General features: G+C 47.1%; 1 protein-coding gene across 3 annotated transcripts in view; it reads left to right on the top strand.

Annotated features, from left to right (window-relative positions):
• ascc3 (activating signal cointegrator 1 complex subunit 3) overlaps nucleotides 1-16,253 on the top strand; it is a 395,456-nt gene that overhangs the window by 137,027 nt on the left and 242,176 nt on the right. For all 3 annotated transcript variants that reach the window (XM_060922147.1, XM_060922146.1, XM_060922145.1), the window contains exon 9: nucleotides 15,362-15,565. In XM_060922147.1, the coding sequence (XP_060778130.1) occupies nucleotides 15,362-15,565 (204 nt within the window). The remainder of the gene's footprint in view (nucleotides 1-15,361; nucleotides 15,566-16,253) is intronic.

The raw sequence follows: 16,253 nt of genomic DNA, 5'->3' as shown, positions 1-16,253 counted from the left end.
TAATGCATGTCTTTGGACTGTGGGGAGAAACCCACGCAGACAACATGCAGACTCCTCACAGAAAGGCCCTCGCCGGCCACTGTGCTCGAACCCGGACCTTCTTGCTGTGAGGCAACAGTGTTAACCACTACACCACCGTGCTGCTGAAATATGCAGCATCAGATTTCATACTCCAATGAATTTCATGAAATATGCAACAAAAGCCTCATCTTAAGCTGTTCTGGCTTTTTTTCTTTTGAGATGGTTCACTACTAGCATATTTAACAAAAAGTTGCCCGTAGACATGAGTGGAGGACAGTGATGTTTGCATGCAATGGTGGGGACAGGCTTATTCGATTCTCACAATGTCAGAACACATTATTGTGCTGGTGTGCCTGACACACAAAAAAAAAACTTTCTCATCAATCCCACACTAGTTTGAGATCACCACAAATCAGTCATCGTAAAAATGTAATTTTCGAGGCCAGGTAGTGATGAGAGGTTTTCCATCAAACTGGGGATTTTTTTAAAATCTACAAAAGTAACTGATGGACTTGTTTTTCTATATAACTTGTTGCAAATCTACTGACATTTGGCCTTGGTTTCTGAACTCCTGAAAGCTTTTTTTGTTTGTTTTTGTTTTGTGCTTTGGCATTGGGTACCATGTAAGACTTTTTCAAAAACATCATCAAGCAAGCATTGTGCCAAATCACAAAGGTAAAATCTTACAGAAACGAAGCCCTAATCTTTATTAATTATTCTTGTCTAGCTTTTCTATTGAGACTGAACGTGACGTCATTCATTCACTGGAGACCACCGCTTCTTGCGTGATGTTTTCTCATTATGAGTGAGAGAATTTATGCAGATTGTCAGGATTAGACTTGTTAGTATATCATAAATGTGTGCTACCACTCGATCAAATAGTTTTGTTTTTTTTTTAAGATATTTTTTGGGGGCGGCACGGTGGTGTAGTGGTCAGCGCTGTCGCCTCACAGCAAGAAGGTCCGGGTTCGAGCCCCGTGGCCGGCGAGGGCCTTTCTGTGTGGAGTTTGCATGTTCTCCCCGTGTCCGCGTGGGTTTCCTCCGGGTGCTCCGGTTTCCCCCACAGTCCAAAGACATGCAGGTTAGGTTAACTGGTGACTCTAAATTGACCGTAGGTGTGAGTGTGAATGGTTGTCTGTGTCTATGTGTCAGCCCTGTGGTGACCTGACGACTTGTCCAGGGTGTACCCTGCCTTTTGCCAGTAGTCAGCTGGGATAGGCTCCAGCTTGCCTGCGACCCTGTAGAACAGGATAAAGCGGCTACAGATAATGAGATGAGATTTTTTGGGGGCGGCACGGTGGTGTAGTGTTAGCGCTGTCGCCTCACAGCAAGAGGGTCCGGGTTCGAGCCCCGTGGCCGGCGAGGGCCTTTCTGTGCGGAGTTTGCATGTTCTCCCCGTGTCCGCGTGGGTTTCCTCCGGGTGCTCCGGTTTCCCCCACAGTCCAAAGACATGCAGGTTAGGTTAACTGGTGACTCTAAATTGACCGTAAGTGTGAATGTGAGTGTGAATGGTTGTCTGTGTCTATGTGCCAGCCCTGTGATGACCTGGCGACTTGTCCAGGGTGTACCCTGCCTCTTGCCCGTAGTCAGCTGGGATAGGATCCAGCTTGCCTGCGACCCTGTAGAACAGGATAAAGCAGCTAGAGATAATGAGATGAGATGAGATATTTTTGGGGCTTTTTCCACCTTTACTGGATAGGACAGTGTAGAGACAGGAAATGAGCGGGAGAGAGAGACGGGGAGGGATCAGGAAATGACCTCAGGTCGAAATTGAACCCGGGTCCCCGGATTTATGGTATGGCGCCTTATCCACGATGCCCCAAATAGTTTTTTTTTTTTTTAATCTTTTATAGTTTTAGGTTATTAGTTCAACAAAATAAGCTCAACTTGTTTGTGAAGCCACTTTTTGTGTGTCGGGTTTAAAAGGAGCTGTTTTTGAAGAAGCACAGTGAAATTCCTCCTCTACATTTAACCCATCTGAAGCAGTGAACACACACAAGTGAGCATTGAGCGCACAGACTCACCCCCAGAGCAGTGGGCAGCTATGCTACAGCGCCCGGGGAGACGTTGGGTTTTAGGTGCCTTGTTCAAGAGTGCTTCAGCCATGATACAGAGGAAGGAGAAAGTGCTGTTCATTCACTCAACTCCCCTCATGTTTTTCCTGCCGGTACTGGGAATTGAACCAGCAACCCTTTGGGCCTATGGCTGCTCCCATGGTGCATTGAAGCTGTTATCCCAAAGTACAGTCTAATTCAGTGCTCTAAACACACGGAGTGAAAATGAAGCTGTGAGATAGACAACACAAGCTGTTATACAGAACAGCCAAAGACTTGGAGCCAAGCAAAATGAGCTTTATAATGTTCTAATCAGTCCCCATGAATTTAAACACACATTTACCAGCAAAAAAACAGGGAGCATCTTTCTATGAGGGGTGGCACGGTGGTGTAGTGGTTAGCATTGTCGCCTCATGATAAGAAGGTCCGGGTTCGAGCCCAGTGGCTGGCGAGGGCCTTTCTGTGTGGAGTTTGCATGTTCTCCTCGTGTCCGCGTGGGTTTCCTCCGGGTGCTCCGGTTTCCCCCACAGCCCAAAGACATGCAGGTTAGGTTAACTGGTGACTCTAAATTGACCGTAGGTGTGAATGTGAGTGTGAATGGTTGTCTGTGTGTCAGCCCTGTGATGACCTGGCGACTCGTCCAGGGTGTACCCCACCTTTCGCCCGTAGTCAGCTGGGATAGGCTCCAGCTTGCCTGCGACCCTGCACAGGATAAGCGGCTAGAGATGATGGATGGATGACCCCAGTGATGATGTCGAGGTGTACGGTGGCTAGTGATAGAGATGGTGTCCGAACCCATGTGCATGACGAGAGGGAAAAGTCTGCTGCAGTTGCTCTTTAAATGTACAATTTATAATTTTGATTTTATTGACTTTGTCAGTGTAGAACCTGTTTTTTTTTTGTAGTTAATGGTCGCAGCTCTAACTCCATTTGTAACGTAGATTTGTTATTGATTTGTTATGGACGTCACTGGAATATACACTATATGGCCAAAGGTTTGTGGACACCTGACCATCACACCCATAAAGTTGACAGCACACAATTGAGTGTCTTTTGTATGCTGTAGTATTACAATTTCCCTTCACTGGGACCAAGGGGCCCAAATCTGTTCTGGTGTCTGACATACTTTGCCAAGAAAGAATGCAAGTTTCCGGCACAGAGCCCTGACCTCAACACCACTGAACACCTTTGGGATGAATTGGGATTCTGACTGTGTGCCAGTGTCTGACCGCTCTAATGGTCTTGGAGCTGAATTAACAAATCCCCACAGCCACACTCCAAAATCGAGCGGAAAATCTCCCCAGGAGAGTGGGCATTATTGGAACAGCAAGAGGGGACTCAATCTGTAATGAAATGTTCAGCAATCACATATGGGTGTGATTGGTCAAGTGTCCACTTACTTTTGGTCATAAAGTGTAGTTCTGTATGGCTACACTTGTGTTATTGGTTTAGCTGCACTCCTGGTGATCATATTCTTTACTTTAAGGATCAACAAATGTTATCAGGCACAATAGCATGCTCTTTGTACTGTGGTCTACTGTGGTTAGGCAAGCAGCTTTGGGACCAAAATGTTGCCAGTTCGATTCCCTGGACCAGCAGGAATGGCTGAAGTGCCCTTGAGCAAGGCGCCTAACCCCTAACTGCTCCCCAGGCTGCTCTGGCGGAGTTGTATGTCGGATAAGCGCGTCTGCTAAATGCCATTAATGTAACGTAATGCTCTATCCTCACCCAGGGGCATCCGATCAGACGTCTGCGATGACCTTAGTGCAAGTCTACTGTGGTCCAACCTGTGAAAGTCTTCTTTAGGCATGCACGACTCTGCCGACAGGTTTCGCATGGTTTAGTTTAGTCAGTCTTGTGGGACTGTATATGTATGAGGAAATGGATTATCTGTACCTTATAGATCATTACTCCTGCAGCCGTTTGTGTTTATTATCTAAGGGAAAGTGTGCATATATTAGCATGATAATACAGATGTGCTTTTGGAAGAACAGATAACCGAGGGAGGGAAAAGCAGAAACCGAAACATTTTTTGAGATCATGACATAATGCTGTGCTGAAGTTGCTCTATGGAAATTCTTCACCAGTGGCAAGTCGGTATTTACAACATGCTTGCATTACCTCAAGGTGAACATTTGGGGCATGCATACATCTGCATACATTTGCATGTTTAGGGAGCACGAGGACCTCGACGCTTTGTTTCAAACAGACGAAGTCGATAAATCAAAACGAAGTGGGCTGTTAAAATGAGTGCAGCTGTTTGGTTGCACGGTGACAGTGCTGCGCAGGAACTGAAAGCAAAAGGACGAGAGCACCTTACTCAAGGATGAATATTTATAAGTTGGTGCTTTGAGCACCACCCCTTTAAGAAAAATAATTGTTGGGACTAGAGAGGCTGGTAGCTCCAGGCTGTTAGGAGAAGTACAAGGATATTCGCTCGAGTCATTTGTTTACTGAGATGGACAATGAAAATATCTGCTGCTAATATCACTAATATCTAGCATGGTTTTAGAAATCCTGACACACCTGCTGCCAGTCTGCTGACACTGGGCCTCATTTATCAGTCTTTCATTACATTGTTTTTTTTTTTTTTTTTTAGGCCATTAATTAAAAAATAAAAATTCCTTTGAGTTTTATGAAAGTTTCAATAGTTTTGCTTTTCTTTGTACTCATGTAAGTTGATACGTGAGAATCAGCCATGAATGTCCGAGCGCAGAGAGCTGAAAATGGCTAAATAATAAATGCTGAAAGAGTGCCTCCTAAGTAGGGCATGTATTAAATTCCAAATAACCCTCCGCCCTGCTGAACAAAAAGTCCACGGGGTGGAGTCAGACTTGATCCGGCTCCTCCGACCTGGTTGGAGCTCAGCAGAGTCAATCCAGGGGGTTAAACACAAAAGTCCATTTTGTGTTGTACAGAGTGGTGTGGGTTATGGTTTGGGTTAGGCTTATAGGAGGAGTTGCATCTGATCCAGCACCATCCCCTGCACTTTTGGTTCTGCAGCGAGGATGAGCTCTTAAATAGGGGAGCCATGGCCTAATGGTTAGAGAAGCCAGTTTTGGGACCAAAAGGTTGCTGGTTCAATTCCCTGGACCAGCAGGAATGGCTGAAGTACCCTTGAGCAAGGCACCTACAGTGGTGCTTGAAAGTTTGTGAACCCCTTAGAATTTTCTATATTTCTGCATAAATGTGACCTGAAACATCATCAGATTTTCACACAAGTCCTAAAAGTAGATAAAGAGAACCCAGTTAAACAAATGAAACAAAAATATTATACTTGGTCATTGATTTATTGAGGAAAATGATCCAATATTACATATCTGTGAGTGGCAAAAGTATGTGAACCTCTAGGATTGGCAGTTAATTTGAAGGTGAAATAAGAGTCAGGTGTTTTCAATCAATGGGATGACAATCAGGTGTGAGTGGGCACCCTGTTTTATTTAAAGAACAGGGATCTATCAAAGTCTGATCTTCACAACACATGTTTGTGGAAGTGTATCATGGCATGAACAAAGGAGATTTCTGAGGACCTCAGAAAAAGCGTTGTTGATGCTCATCAGGCTGGAAAAGGTTACAAAACCATCTCTAAAGAGTTTGGACTCCACCAATCCACAGTCAGACAGATTGTGTACAAATGGAGGAAATTCAAGACCATTGTTACCCTCCCCAGGAGTGGTCGACCAACAAAGATCACTCCAAGAGCAAGGCGTGTAATAGTCGGCGAGGTCACAAAGGACCCTAGGGTAACTTCTAAGCAACTGAAGGCCTCTCTCACATTTGCTAATGTTAATGTTCATGAGTCCACCATCAGGAGAACACTGAACAACAGTGGTGTGCATGGCAGGGTTGCAAGGAGAAAGCCACTGCTCTCCAAAAATAACATTGCTGCTCGTCTGCAGTTTGTTAAAGATAAAGTTGACAAGCCAGAAGTCTATTGGAAAAATGTTTTGTGGACAGATGAGACCAAAATAGAACTTTTTGGTTTAAATGAGAAGCGTTATGTTTGGAGAAAGGAAAACACTGCTGTGACAGTTCATGTAGGTGGGTGGAGCACAGAAGGACGGCAGGCCAGAACTGAGTTCACAAAGCTCTCTTTTATTCAGCTTTTATAAACACTCTCTCACACTCAGACACACGCGCACACATCAGCCGTCTGGTTCGGGAGAGAGCTCCCTCTTCTCTCGCTCTCTCTCCTTAAATAGGGCGCGGTCACTGGGAAGACACACAAACACATTAATTAACGACAGGTGTAGTGATTCTGCCACTTACCTTCCCTGACTCTGCCCTCCTGTCACAGACCGATGCTTGACCACGCCCCCGCTGCCACATACCCCCACCGCCCGACTCAGGCCGGGCGCCTGTCCGGCCTGCAGCTGACTCCCCCCCCCCCCCCCCCCCCCCGACGGGAGAGGAAGTCCGCCACGACCATCTGCGCCCCCGGCCTGTGGATCACCTTGAAGTTAAAGGGTTGGAGTGCCAGATACCAACGGGTGATCCGCGCGTTGGCATCCTTCATGCGGTGGAGCCACTGGAGGGGCGCGTGGTCCGAACAGAGGGTGAAAGGGCGTCCCAGCAGGTAGTAACGGAGGGCGAGGACCTCCCACTTGATCGCCAGGCACTCTTTCTCAATGGTGCTGTAGCGCCCCTCATGCACCGACAGCTTGCAACTGATGTATAAGACTGGGCGATCCTCCCCCTCCACCTCCTGGGACAAAACGGCCCCCAGCCCTCTGTCCGACGCATCCGTCTGCAACATAAAGGGGAGAGAAAAGTCAGGGGAGTGTAAAAGTGGCCCCCCACACAGTGCAGCCTTAACCTTAGAAAAATCCCGCTGGCATTGCTCCGTCCACTGGACCGGATCTGGTGCCCCCTTTTTAGTCAGATCAGTCAGCGGGCTGGTGACATCCGAATAATTAGGTATAAACCTACGATAATAGCCAGCCAGCCCCAGGAACTGTCTAACCCCCTTTTTGGTCTTGGGCCTCGGGCAGGCCGCAATTGCTGCTGTCTTGTTAATTTGGGGACGCACCTGCCCGTTGCCCAAGTGGAAGCCCAGATACCGTACTTCCACCCACCCAATCACACACTTCTTTGGGTTGGCTGTGAGACCCGCTTGCCTCAGCGACCTAAGGACGGCCCTCAGATGTTCGAGGTGCCTCGGCCAGTCATTACTATAGATGATAATGTCGTCGAGGTAGGCGGCCGCATAGGTGGCGTGGGGGCGGAGGACCCTATCCATCAGCCGCTGAAACGTAGCGGGCACCCCAAACAGCCCAAAAGGAAGTGTGACGAATTGGTGTAAGCCGAACGGTGTGGAAAAGGCCGTTTTTTCCCGGGATAATGGAGTCAAGGGGATCTGCCAATAACCCTTTGTTAAATCCAGTGTCGAGTAAAAACGAGCCGTGCCTAGCCGATCGAGCAACTCATCAATACGAGGCATTGGGTACGCATCGAATTTAGACACCGCGTTGACTTTTCTATAGTCCACACAGAACCGGACCGACCTGTTGGCCTTGGGGACCAAGACCACTGGGCTGCTGCAGTCACTGTGGGACTCCTCGATGATGCCCATTTTGAGCATGGCCTTGAGTTCTTCCCGAACCACCTTTTTCTTGTGCTCGGGTAACCTGTAAGGGCGGCTACGCACTACCACCCCCGGGAGCGTCTCAATGTGGTGCTCTATGAGGGTGGTGCGGCCGGGCAGGGGCGAGAACACGTCCGAAAACTCGGTCTGCAACTGGGCAACCTCCGCGAGTTGGGTCGGGAAGAGGTGGTCTCCACAGGGGACCGGAGAGGTACGCGATGCCAATGTTCCCGTTTGAACCTCCGGCCCCAGCTCCGCCTTCTCGGGAACCACCGACACCAATGCCACGGGGACCTCCTCGTTCCAGAGTTTGAGCAGGTTGAGGTGGTAAATCTGTAGCGCCCCACCCCTATCCGCTCGCCTCACCTCATAGTCAACGTCCCCGACTCGCCGTGTGACCTCAAAGGGCCCTTGCCACTTGGCAACCAATTTGGAGCTCGATGTGGGCAACAGTATGAGTACTTTATCTCCCGGTGCGAACTCCCTAAGGCGCGTACCCTTGTCGTACAGGCGGGTCTGTCGTTCTTGGGCCTGCCGCAAATTCTCCTGAGTTAGGTGCGTGAATGTGTGGAGTTTTGCACGCAGGTCAATAACGTATTGGGTTTCGTTTTTACTTGGTGAAGGTCCCTCCTCCCAATTTTTCCGTAGCACATCTAGAATGCCGCGTGGCTTACGCCCGTATAACAATTCAAACGGGGAGAACCCTGTGGAGGCTTGGGGGACCTCTCGCACTGCAAAGAGCAAGGGTTCGAGCCATTTATCCCAATTACGTGCATCCTCACTTACGAATTTTCTAATTATGTTCTTGAGGGTGCGGTTGAACCGTTCAACTAAACCGTCCGTTTGTGGGTGATGCACGCTGGTGCGGATCGGCTTAATACCCAACAACCTATACAGTTCGTTCAGTGTACGTGACATAAGGTGCCTTGGTCAGTCAGAATCTCTTTGGGGATTCCAACTCGGGAGATAACGCGGAAGAGTGCCTCCGCAATACTGCGTGCTGAGATATTGCGAAGAGGCACTGCTTCCGGGTATCGCATTGCATAGTCCACTAGAACTAATATAAAGCGGTACCCTCGTGTTGACTGATCTAATGGCCCGATGAGATCCATCCCAATTCTTTCGAATGGGGTCTTGATTAACGGTAGAGGGCGCAAAGGCGCTTTTGGAATGGCCGCTGGATTTACTAACTGGCATTCGAGGCACGCCGTACACCACCTACGGACATCGCCGTGAATCCCCGGCCAATAGAATCAGGCCATTATTCGGGCTAGTGTTTTATCCTGCCCTAAGTGTCCAGCCATGGGATTAAAGTGAGCCACCTGGAATACCAATTCCCGGTGGCTCTTCGGAATCAAAAGCTGTGTGACTCGCTCTTTAGTTTGAGTGTCCTGCGTCACTCGGTATAATCTATCCTTCATAATCGCGAAGTAGGGGAAGGATGGGGTGGCGTTCGGCTGGAGCGTTTCACCATCGATTACTCTCACTTGGTCAAATGCATGCCGCAGAGTCTCGTCTCGCGATTGCTCTAATGGGAAATCCGCGAGGGATTCCCCAACAGAGAGAGGAGGGGCCAGTGGCTCCTCACTCTGACGCGGAGATGACATAGACGGCTCTGTGATAGCTGCTCCCGCCAAAGCGACACCAGGACCTCCCCCTGTTAAGTGGCAGGACCCACTCTTCACTGTGTCATTAAATCCCGAAATCCCGGCCAATCAGTCCCCAAAATTATAGAGTGGGTAAGGCGAGGATTAACGGCCACCTTCACTATAAATTTTTCCCCTCAGAAAAGAATGTGGACCGACACTAAAGGGTAGTTGTGAACATCCCCGTGCACACACAACACCTTCACCAATTGTGCTCCCCCCAATGCCTCGTCTTGCACCAGGCTTTGGTGGATTGAGGTCTGATTACAGCCAGAATCCACCAACGCCTGATATGTATCCCCGTGGATACTCACCGGTATGCGATACGCCTCCGGCCCGATCGGGGCGGCTCCTGGTGCGTCAGGGATCCGAACCACCACGCCCACCTCCATTACCGAGCACTGATGTTGGAGGTGGCCCGGCTCCAAGCAGCGCCAGCAAACCGGCCCGGGCTTCCTCTCTGCACTAGTGCTCTGGGGCTCACTCATCTGGGGGGGGAGAGACAGATACAAAAGGGAGAAACGGAAGGGCATCGCGGGTGCGGCGGGCCGGCTGGGGTGGTGCCGGCCCCCGCCTCCGCGGTGGGGGAACGGGGCGAGGAGGAGACACAGGAGGAGGAGGAGAAAGAGAGAGGAGAGAAGAGGTCGTCTGCTGTCCTGCCGTCGGGACAGCCGCCAAATAGTCCTCCGGCAGCTTGATTGCCTGATCCAGTGACGCCGGGCGGTGGCACTGGACCCACTCTGCGGTTCCTGCTGGTAAACGTGCGATGAACTGTTCCAGTACCACCTGGTCAATGAGTCCCTTGGCGTCGCAGCTGTCGGCCCTCAACCACTGCCAGCAGGCGTCCCGGAGTTGCTGGCCAAACGCGAACAGCCGGCCGACTTCCTCCAAGCGCAAAGCGCAGAAGCGCTGACGCTGCTTCTCGGGGGTGCGCCCCACACGGAGGACGGCCCGGCGAAGGTCTGCGTAGGCCAGCCGGCGGTCGGCGGGGAGCTGTAGCGCGGCCAGCTGCGCCTCTCCCATTAGCAGGGGGAGGAGGTGCGCCGCGCGCTGATCCGTCGGCCACCCCGAGGTCTCCGCGACTTGCTCAAAGAGCGTGATGAATGCCTCGGGGTCATCCTGCGGGCCCATCTTTATTAGGGTGGGAGGGGACGGGCCCGCGGTGGGGGCGTTGGTAGACCCCGCCGATGCTAGGAGGTGCCGGAACGCCCGACAATCTTCCTGTTGCGCCAGCACCAGGGCCTCGAACCGTTGTTCTTGCTCCTTTCGGAGGGCGAGCAGCACCTGGTGCTGGCTCTGTTGGGCCGTGGTGAGGGCGTGGATCAGGTCCGCGAAGGGGGAGGACTCCATAGGGCTGTTCTCTTCTGTGCTCATTTCCCGGGTTTCAGCACCACTGTGACAGTTTATGTAGGTGGGTGGAGCACAGAAGGACGGCAGGCCAGAGCTGAGTTCACAAAACTCTCTTTTATTCAGCTTTTCAGCTTTTATAAACACACTCACACACTCAGATATACGCACACACATCAGCCGTCTGGTTCGGGAGAGAGCTACCTCTTTTCTCTCTCTCTCTCTCTCTCTCTCTCTCTCCTTAAATAGGGCGCGGTCACTGGGAAGACACACAAACACATTAATTAACGACAGGTGTAGTGATTCTGCCACTTCCCTGACTCCGCCCTCCTGTCACAGACCGATGCTTGACCACGCCCCCGCTGCCACAACTGCATTCCAGCATAAGAACCTTATCCCATCTGTGAAACATAGTGGTGGTAGTATCATGGTTTGGGCCTGTTTTGCTGCATCTGGGCCAGGATGCCTTGCCATCATTGATGGAACAATGAATTCTGAATTATACCAGCGAATTCTAAAGGAAAATGTCAGGACCTCTGTCCATGAACTGAATCTCAAGAGAAGGTGGGTCATGCAGCAAGACAACGACCCTAAGCACACAAGTTGTTCTACCAAAGAATGGTTAAAGAAGAATAAAGTTAATGTTTTGGAATGGCCAAGTCAAAGTCCTGACCTTAATCCAATTGAAATGTTGTGGAAGGACCTGAAGCGAGCAGTTCATGTGAGGAAACCCACCAACATCCCAGAGTTGAAGCTGTTCTGTACGGAGGAATGGGCTAAAATTCCTCCAAGCCAGTGTGCAGCACTGATCAACAGTTACCAGAAACGTTTAGTTGCAGTTATTGCTGCACAAGGGGGTCACACCAGATACTGAAAGCAAAGGTTCACATACTTTTGCCTCACAGATATGTAATATTGGATCATTTTCCTCAATAAATAAATGACCAAGTATAATAATTTTGTCTCATTTGTTTAACTGGGTTCTCTTTATCTACTTTTAGGACTTTGTGTGAAAATCTGAAATGTTTTAGGTCATATTTATGCAGAAATATAGAAAATTCTAAAGGGTTCACAAACTTTCAAGCACCCCTGTAACCCCAAACTGCTCTGAGGATGTTGTACGTCGCTCTGGATAAGAGTGTCTGCTAAATGTCTGTAATGTAATGTAAAGTCTTCCAATAATGCAGCTTAGCCATTGCAGCTACTACAGACACATGGAAACTCTTCCTTCATTGGGTGTAATTGAATTAAATAAGACATTTAAACTTGAGAATGTAGTATTTAGAAAAATTCCACAGTATACTATTGTCAATTTGCACAGACTCAGCAGATCTACAAATGTTTACCGGAACTAACTGGATTTTCACGAGTACCACATTTCCTGTATAAAACGCATCCGCAAACTATTTACAAATGAATTTGTTTTTATCCAGTTTGATAAGAGGACCAGGGTCCTTTTTTTTTTTAATTGAGAATCCTTTATTCTTATCACGCTGCTGCAGGTGATTATGACTCCTTGACAGTTAAACTAGCATCCAGCTCGTTTGCTCTGGCTTGTCAGATTAAAATGCTTCCCTCAGTAATGTTGAAGCAGACCACATTAGGTCTTCCCGACAGATTCAAGCTCAGCGGCGCAGCTTGTCTACCCTGCTCCCTCATTTACTCACCTCACAAGTGTCTTCAGCTTTCCTGGAATAAGTGGCCACTAATAACATTGCTCTTTGATGCTATAATAACCTTTTTTGCCTCTCTCTCTGGCAGAAATAGACACTGAGAAAAGAGAGAGAGAATTTTTTCCTTTTTTTATAAGCATTGGAGTGAAACGAGGGAAAGAGGAGAGCAATGACATATTTTTAATGAATTCTTAAATAAATGACAGTGCCTCCTGAGCCGTAGGCATTCCTGACCAGCTGTGTGAAAGAGGAAGGCAGAGAGAGAGAGAGAGAGAATATGCTGGATAAGGAACGATAGTAGTTTGTATTGTTGTTTTTATGTATGGAAGAATGAACAAACTGAAATTCAGTGTCCTACCATGATCTTTTCACACAAAATAAGTTAGACACGTCTTGCAGGTTTCTCTCTCTAGTGTTGCGAGGAGAAAGAACAGATAGGTCCCAGTGGTTCCACAAGCGGAATGATGAGTTATTAATTACAAATGTTGTTGCACTGGGTCACTGTTGGTCTCAGCCTACTCTTTGGCTCTAAGGATCAGAACATGGTGAAAACTATTTGTTCTCAGCAGTACCTTCTTGAAGGGCCTTTTTTTTTTTTTTTTTAATTTCATACCTCATGTGACATTAAAGGCTGACATATGGGGTGCATTGTCATGGTGAAGTCTGTCAGCCTAGGAAGTTTGATTGACAGGTCCTGACACCACTCAGAGCTGACCCCTCCTCCACAGACTTGATGACTTTTTGACCCTCAGCCGTTTACTGCACCACACAGAACCACCAGCTGGAGTTTAATTGGTCGACACGAGGCATGGTCATATTGCCGCGTACACCAGTGTTGCTTTTGGCTTGGACTTGACTTGGACTGAGAGTCGAGGTTGTTTTCTTGTTTAGAAGATTTGTTTGCGAGTCAAGACTGGAGATGACGTTTGCAGTGAATAAAAGTGGAGAGTAGTTGGACTCTGCCAATGCTACCCAGATAGATGTCTAATTAGCTTTGGACTCATGGTGCAGTACTTGTGTTTTGGCTGCTGCAGATCTTGGCCTGTTGCTTTCTCCCTCTCACCATATGTGTCTCACACATGTAGTTGCCCTCCAGCTGGTGCAATGTGGAATAAATAAGTTTAAGATTTGGAAACGGTTCAGTCTAAACAGACCCGACAGAATTTCTGTGGTTTTTTTTTTTTTAAACTATCAGATTAATTGCCTGGACCATGCTGTCTATTAGGAATGGGCAATATGGCCTTCAAATGCTATCAGAAATGCTATCATGGCTTGACCGTACGACTTGCGTACAATGTACATGTACCACTACAGGGAACCTGACCGCAAGTGCAAGGCCACGTATCTCATAAACACTTGGTCACCGAACAATGAAATTTATATCTGTATTTACATAAGATACATGGGTTTTTATTCAGCAGTTATTTTTAATTTCCTTTTAAAAAAAATAACTTGGGATTATTTACCAACACATTTTACTGAAAATATTCATGACCATTTCATATAAAGCTAGGTAAAACAGTTTTATTAGTCCACTAGCTTGTTGATAGTTTCGCTGTGATTGCGCTCTAATCAGGAACAGGTGCATGCTAATTCATCCTAATGGCATGCACGCGCTTTGCAGTTTGCAGCTGCACAAAACACGTGTGGACATAACCGATGTAACCAGACAACTGTTTGACATCAGGTTTGATATTGGATTGTAACTATATAGTAATGATGTGAAGTGAAAGCACTGGTTCACTGCTGTCCACCAGGCACCCAGCAGAGTCACACCATGATAAATGTCGTGGTGGTGTTTCTGGCGCATGGCATGCAGCGTCAAAGAAAGGAATAAATATGTATTCGTAACTGTGATGTGTATCTCATTATGGGTCTCACAGTCACAAGACAGTGCAGCAGTGTATTGATGTGAGATACACGGCACAACACAATTTGATGGTTCATATGCTATATTATTATTATTATTATTATTATTATTGTATTCAGGTTGATTTTGTGCCCTTGCAAATATGCGTCAGAGCTATGTAGCTTTGCCGACTTGCACCTCCAGGGTCCGAGGCTTGACATCATGTTACGGTCTGTGTCCACGTGGGTTTCCTTCTGCGTGGAATGAATATTTATGATGATGTGTAACTGATTTGTTCTTGGTTTCAGAAACTGGTTATGTGCTTGAGGTTAAATTGCTTTACTGCGATGCTAATTTCTTAACAGTGTTTACTCTGTTGTATTTGTAAAATATTTCCTTCTGCTAGCACTGACCAGCTTGGTCTGTCTTTAGAGTTAAAAAAAAAAAAAAGTGTTAATTATCTACAATTCTCATCATCAAAAATGCAAAAGACTGCTGCCTGGCCAGACTTTCACAACAAATTTATAAACCCTGTTGCCTTATTGGCAGAAAGTTTTTGGCAGTTTGTTGTGTTGTCTGGCTGTTCTGCTGTCACTCAACACATTGGGTTTAAATGTGAGGCGATGGTCAGCTTCATCAGTTATGTTCGTAGAACCGAAAGAAGACTGAAGTTTTAACAGTGCCTCTTGCAATATGTTACCGTGTAAAGAGATTTTCACACTGGAAGCATCAATTGCTTGTAACACACACACTTTCGATAAGTGACTGTCGGAAGGCGAAGAGAAACCAAAACCTTCTGAAATCTTGACATGAATATTGCATCGGCTTTGGTCAATATTTCTTTGGTTAACAAACTTGGGGGCGACAGAAGCTGGTGTGAGACGAGTGATGTTTCACCTGCTGTATGAAAAGCTTCCTTTAATCTGTGAAATGAGTAGAATTAGTCTAGATATTTTGAACCAAATAAATAATATTTAAGCTGAAACTGCAGTCATGAAGGTGTGCTACTAAATTGCGCAAACGAACACCCTCACACTATCGTATCGTCCTGAAAGTTGTATTGATATTATTTTGAACGCCCCCACTGTCTATTGATCATCTGCTCTTTTCATAGTGTACTCTGCCCACGTGCTTGACATATACTGTACATCCGTCTGTCTGTCGTTCTCTCTTCCTTCCTGTTCTAGATTGGACAGCTGGTGTTTAAAGGTATGAAGCGGCTGAACAGGATCCAGTCCATTGTTTTTGAGACGGCCTACAACACCAATGAGAACATGCTGGTGTGCGCTCCCACCGGAGCAGGCAAGACCAACATCGCCATGCTCACGGTTCTGCACGAGATCCGCCAGCACCTGCAACCAGGAGGCGTCATCCGCAAAGACCAGTTTAAGGTACGTTTACTATTACATCACTCTCTCTCTAAAGGAAGGGGAATTGTGCTGAATGAGTAGCACGGCACTGCTGTCACCTTCCTCTCCGGCCTTATAGCATCATAGGAAATCCTGATTAGCTTTTTTGTGAGTTTTGAGAAGACTCTGTTATATTCACACTAGCGCTGTTATGGTTTCACAGTAAGTCAAGGTGTATGATTGTATGGTTTCTTCACCAGTAGCGTTTTCAAAGTACTCGTGTGGGGTTTTTTTTTCTTTTTTTTTATGGCTCAGTGCACCACTTTTATTTCAGCCACTCTGACTCTTATTTTGTCAAGATAAAATGAAAAATACAGACAATGTAACATTTTCCTGGAACTGTCGTTCTCAGAAATAACTTTCGGACGAGTATTACGTGGGGAAGTGGGGTAATGTAATTAATGCCGTAGTATCTCTGGGATTTCAGCCCTGTCTGAATCTGTCATATCGCATATTTTGTGCATGAATAGGTATGGAAATATTACACCCTATTTTACCTTCTATTAAATCTTTTCAATTGTTTCCTGCCAAAACCAAAACAAAGCCAAGCGTATACAATATAGATGAGGTTTAAAATGACTTGTCAGAGAAAATATACTTCTGAGGGTTTTAGGTAAATTGTGTTCTTAGTACATTTAGCTTACACTGTATTTTTATACATTTATACATG

This window comes from Neoarius graeffei, chromosome 5 (assembly GCF_027579695.1).
Source record: "Neoarius graeffei isolate fNeoGra1 chromosome 5, fNeoGra1.pri, whole genome shotgun sequence".
Classification (NCBI taxonomy): domain Eukaryota; kingdom Metazoa; phylum Chordata; class Actinopteri; order Siluriformes; family Ariidae; genus Neoarius; species Neoarius graeffei.
The sequence above is the reverse complement of the archived record's forward strand: the minus strand, read 5'-3'. Positions and strand labels throughout refer to the sequence as shown.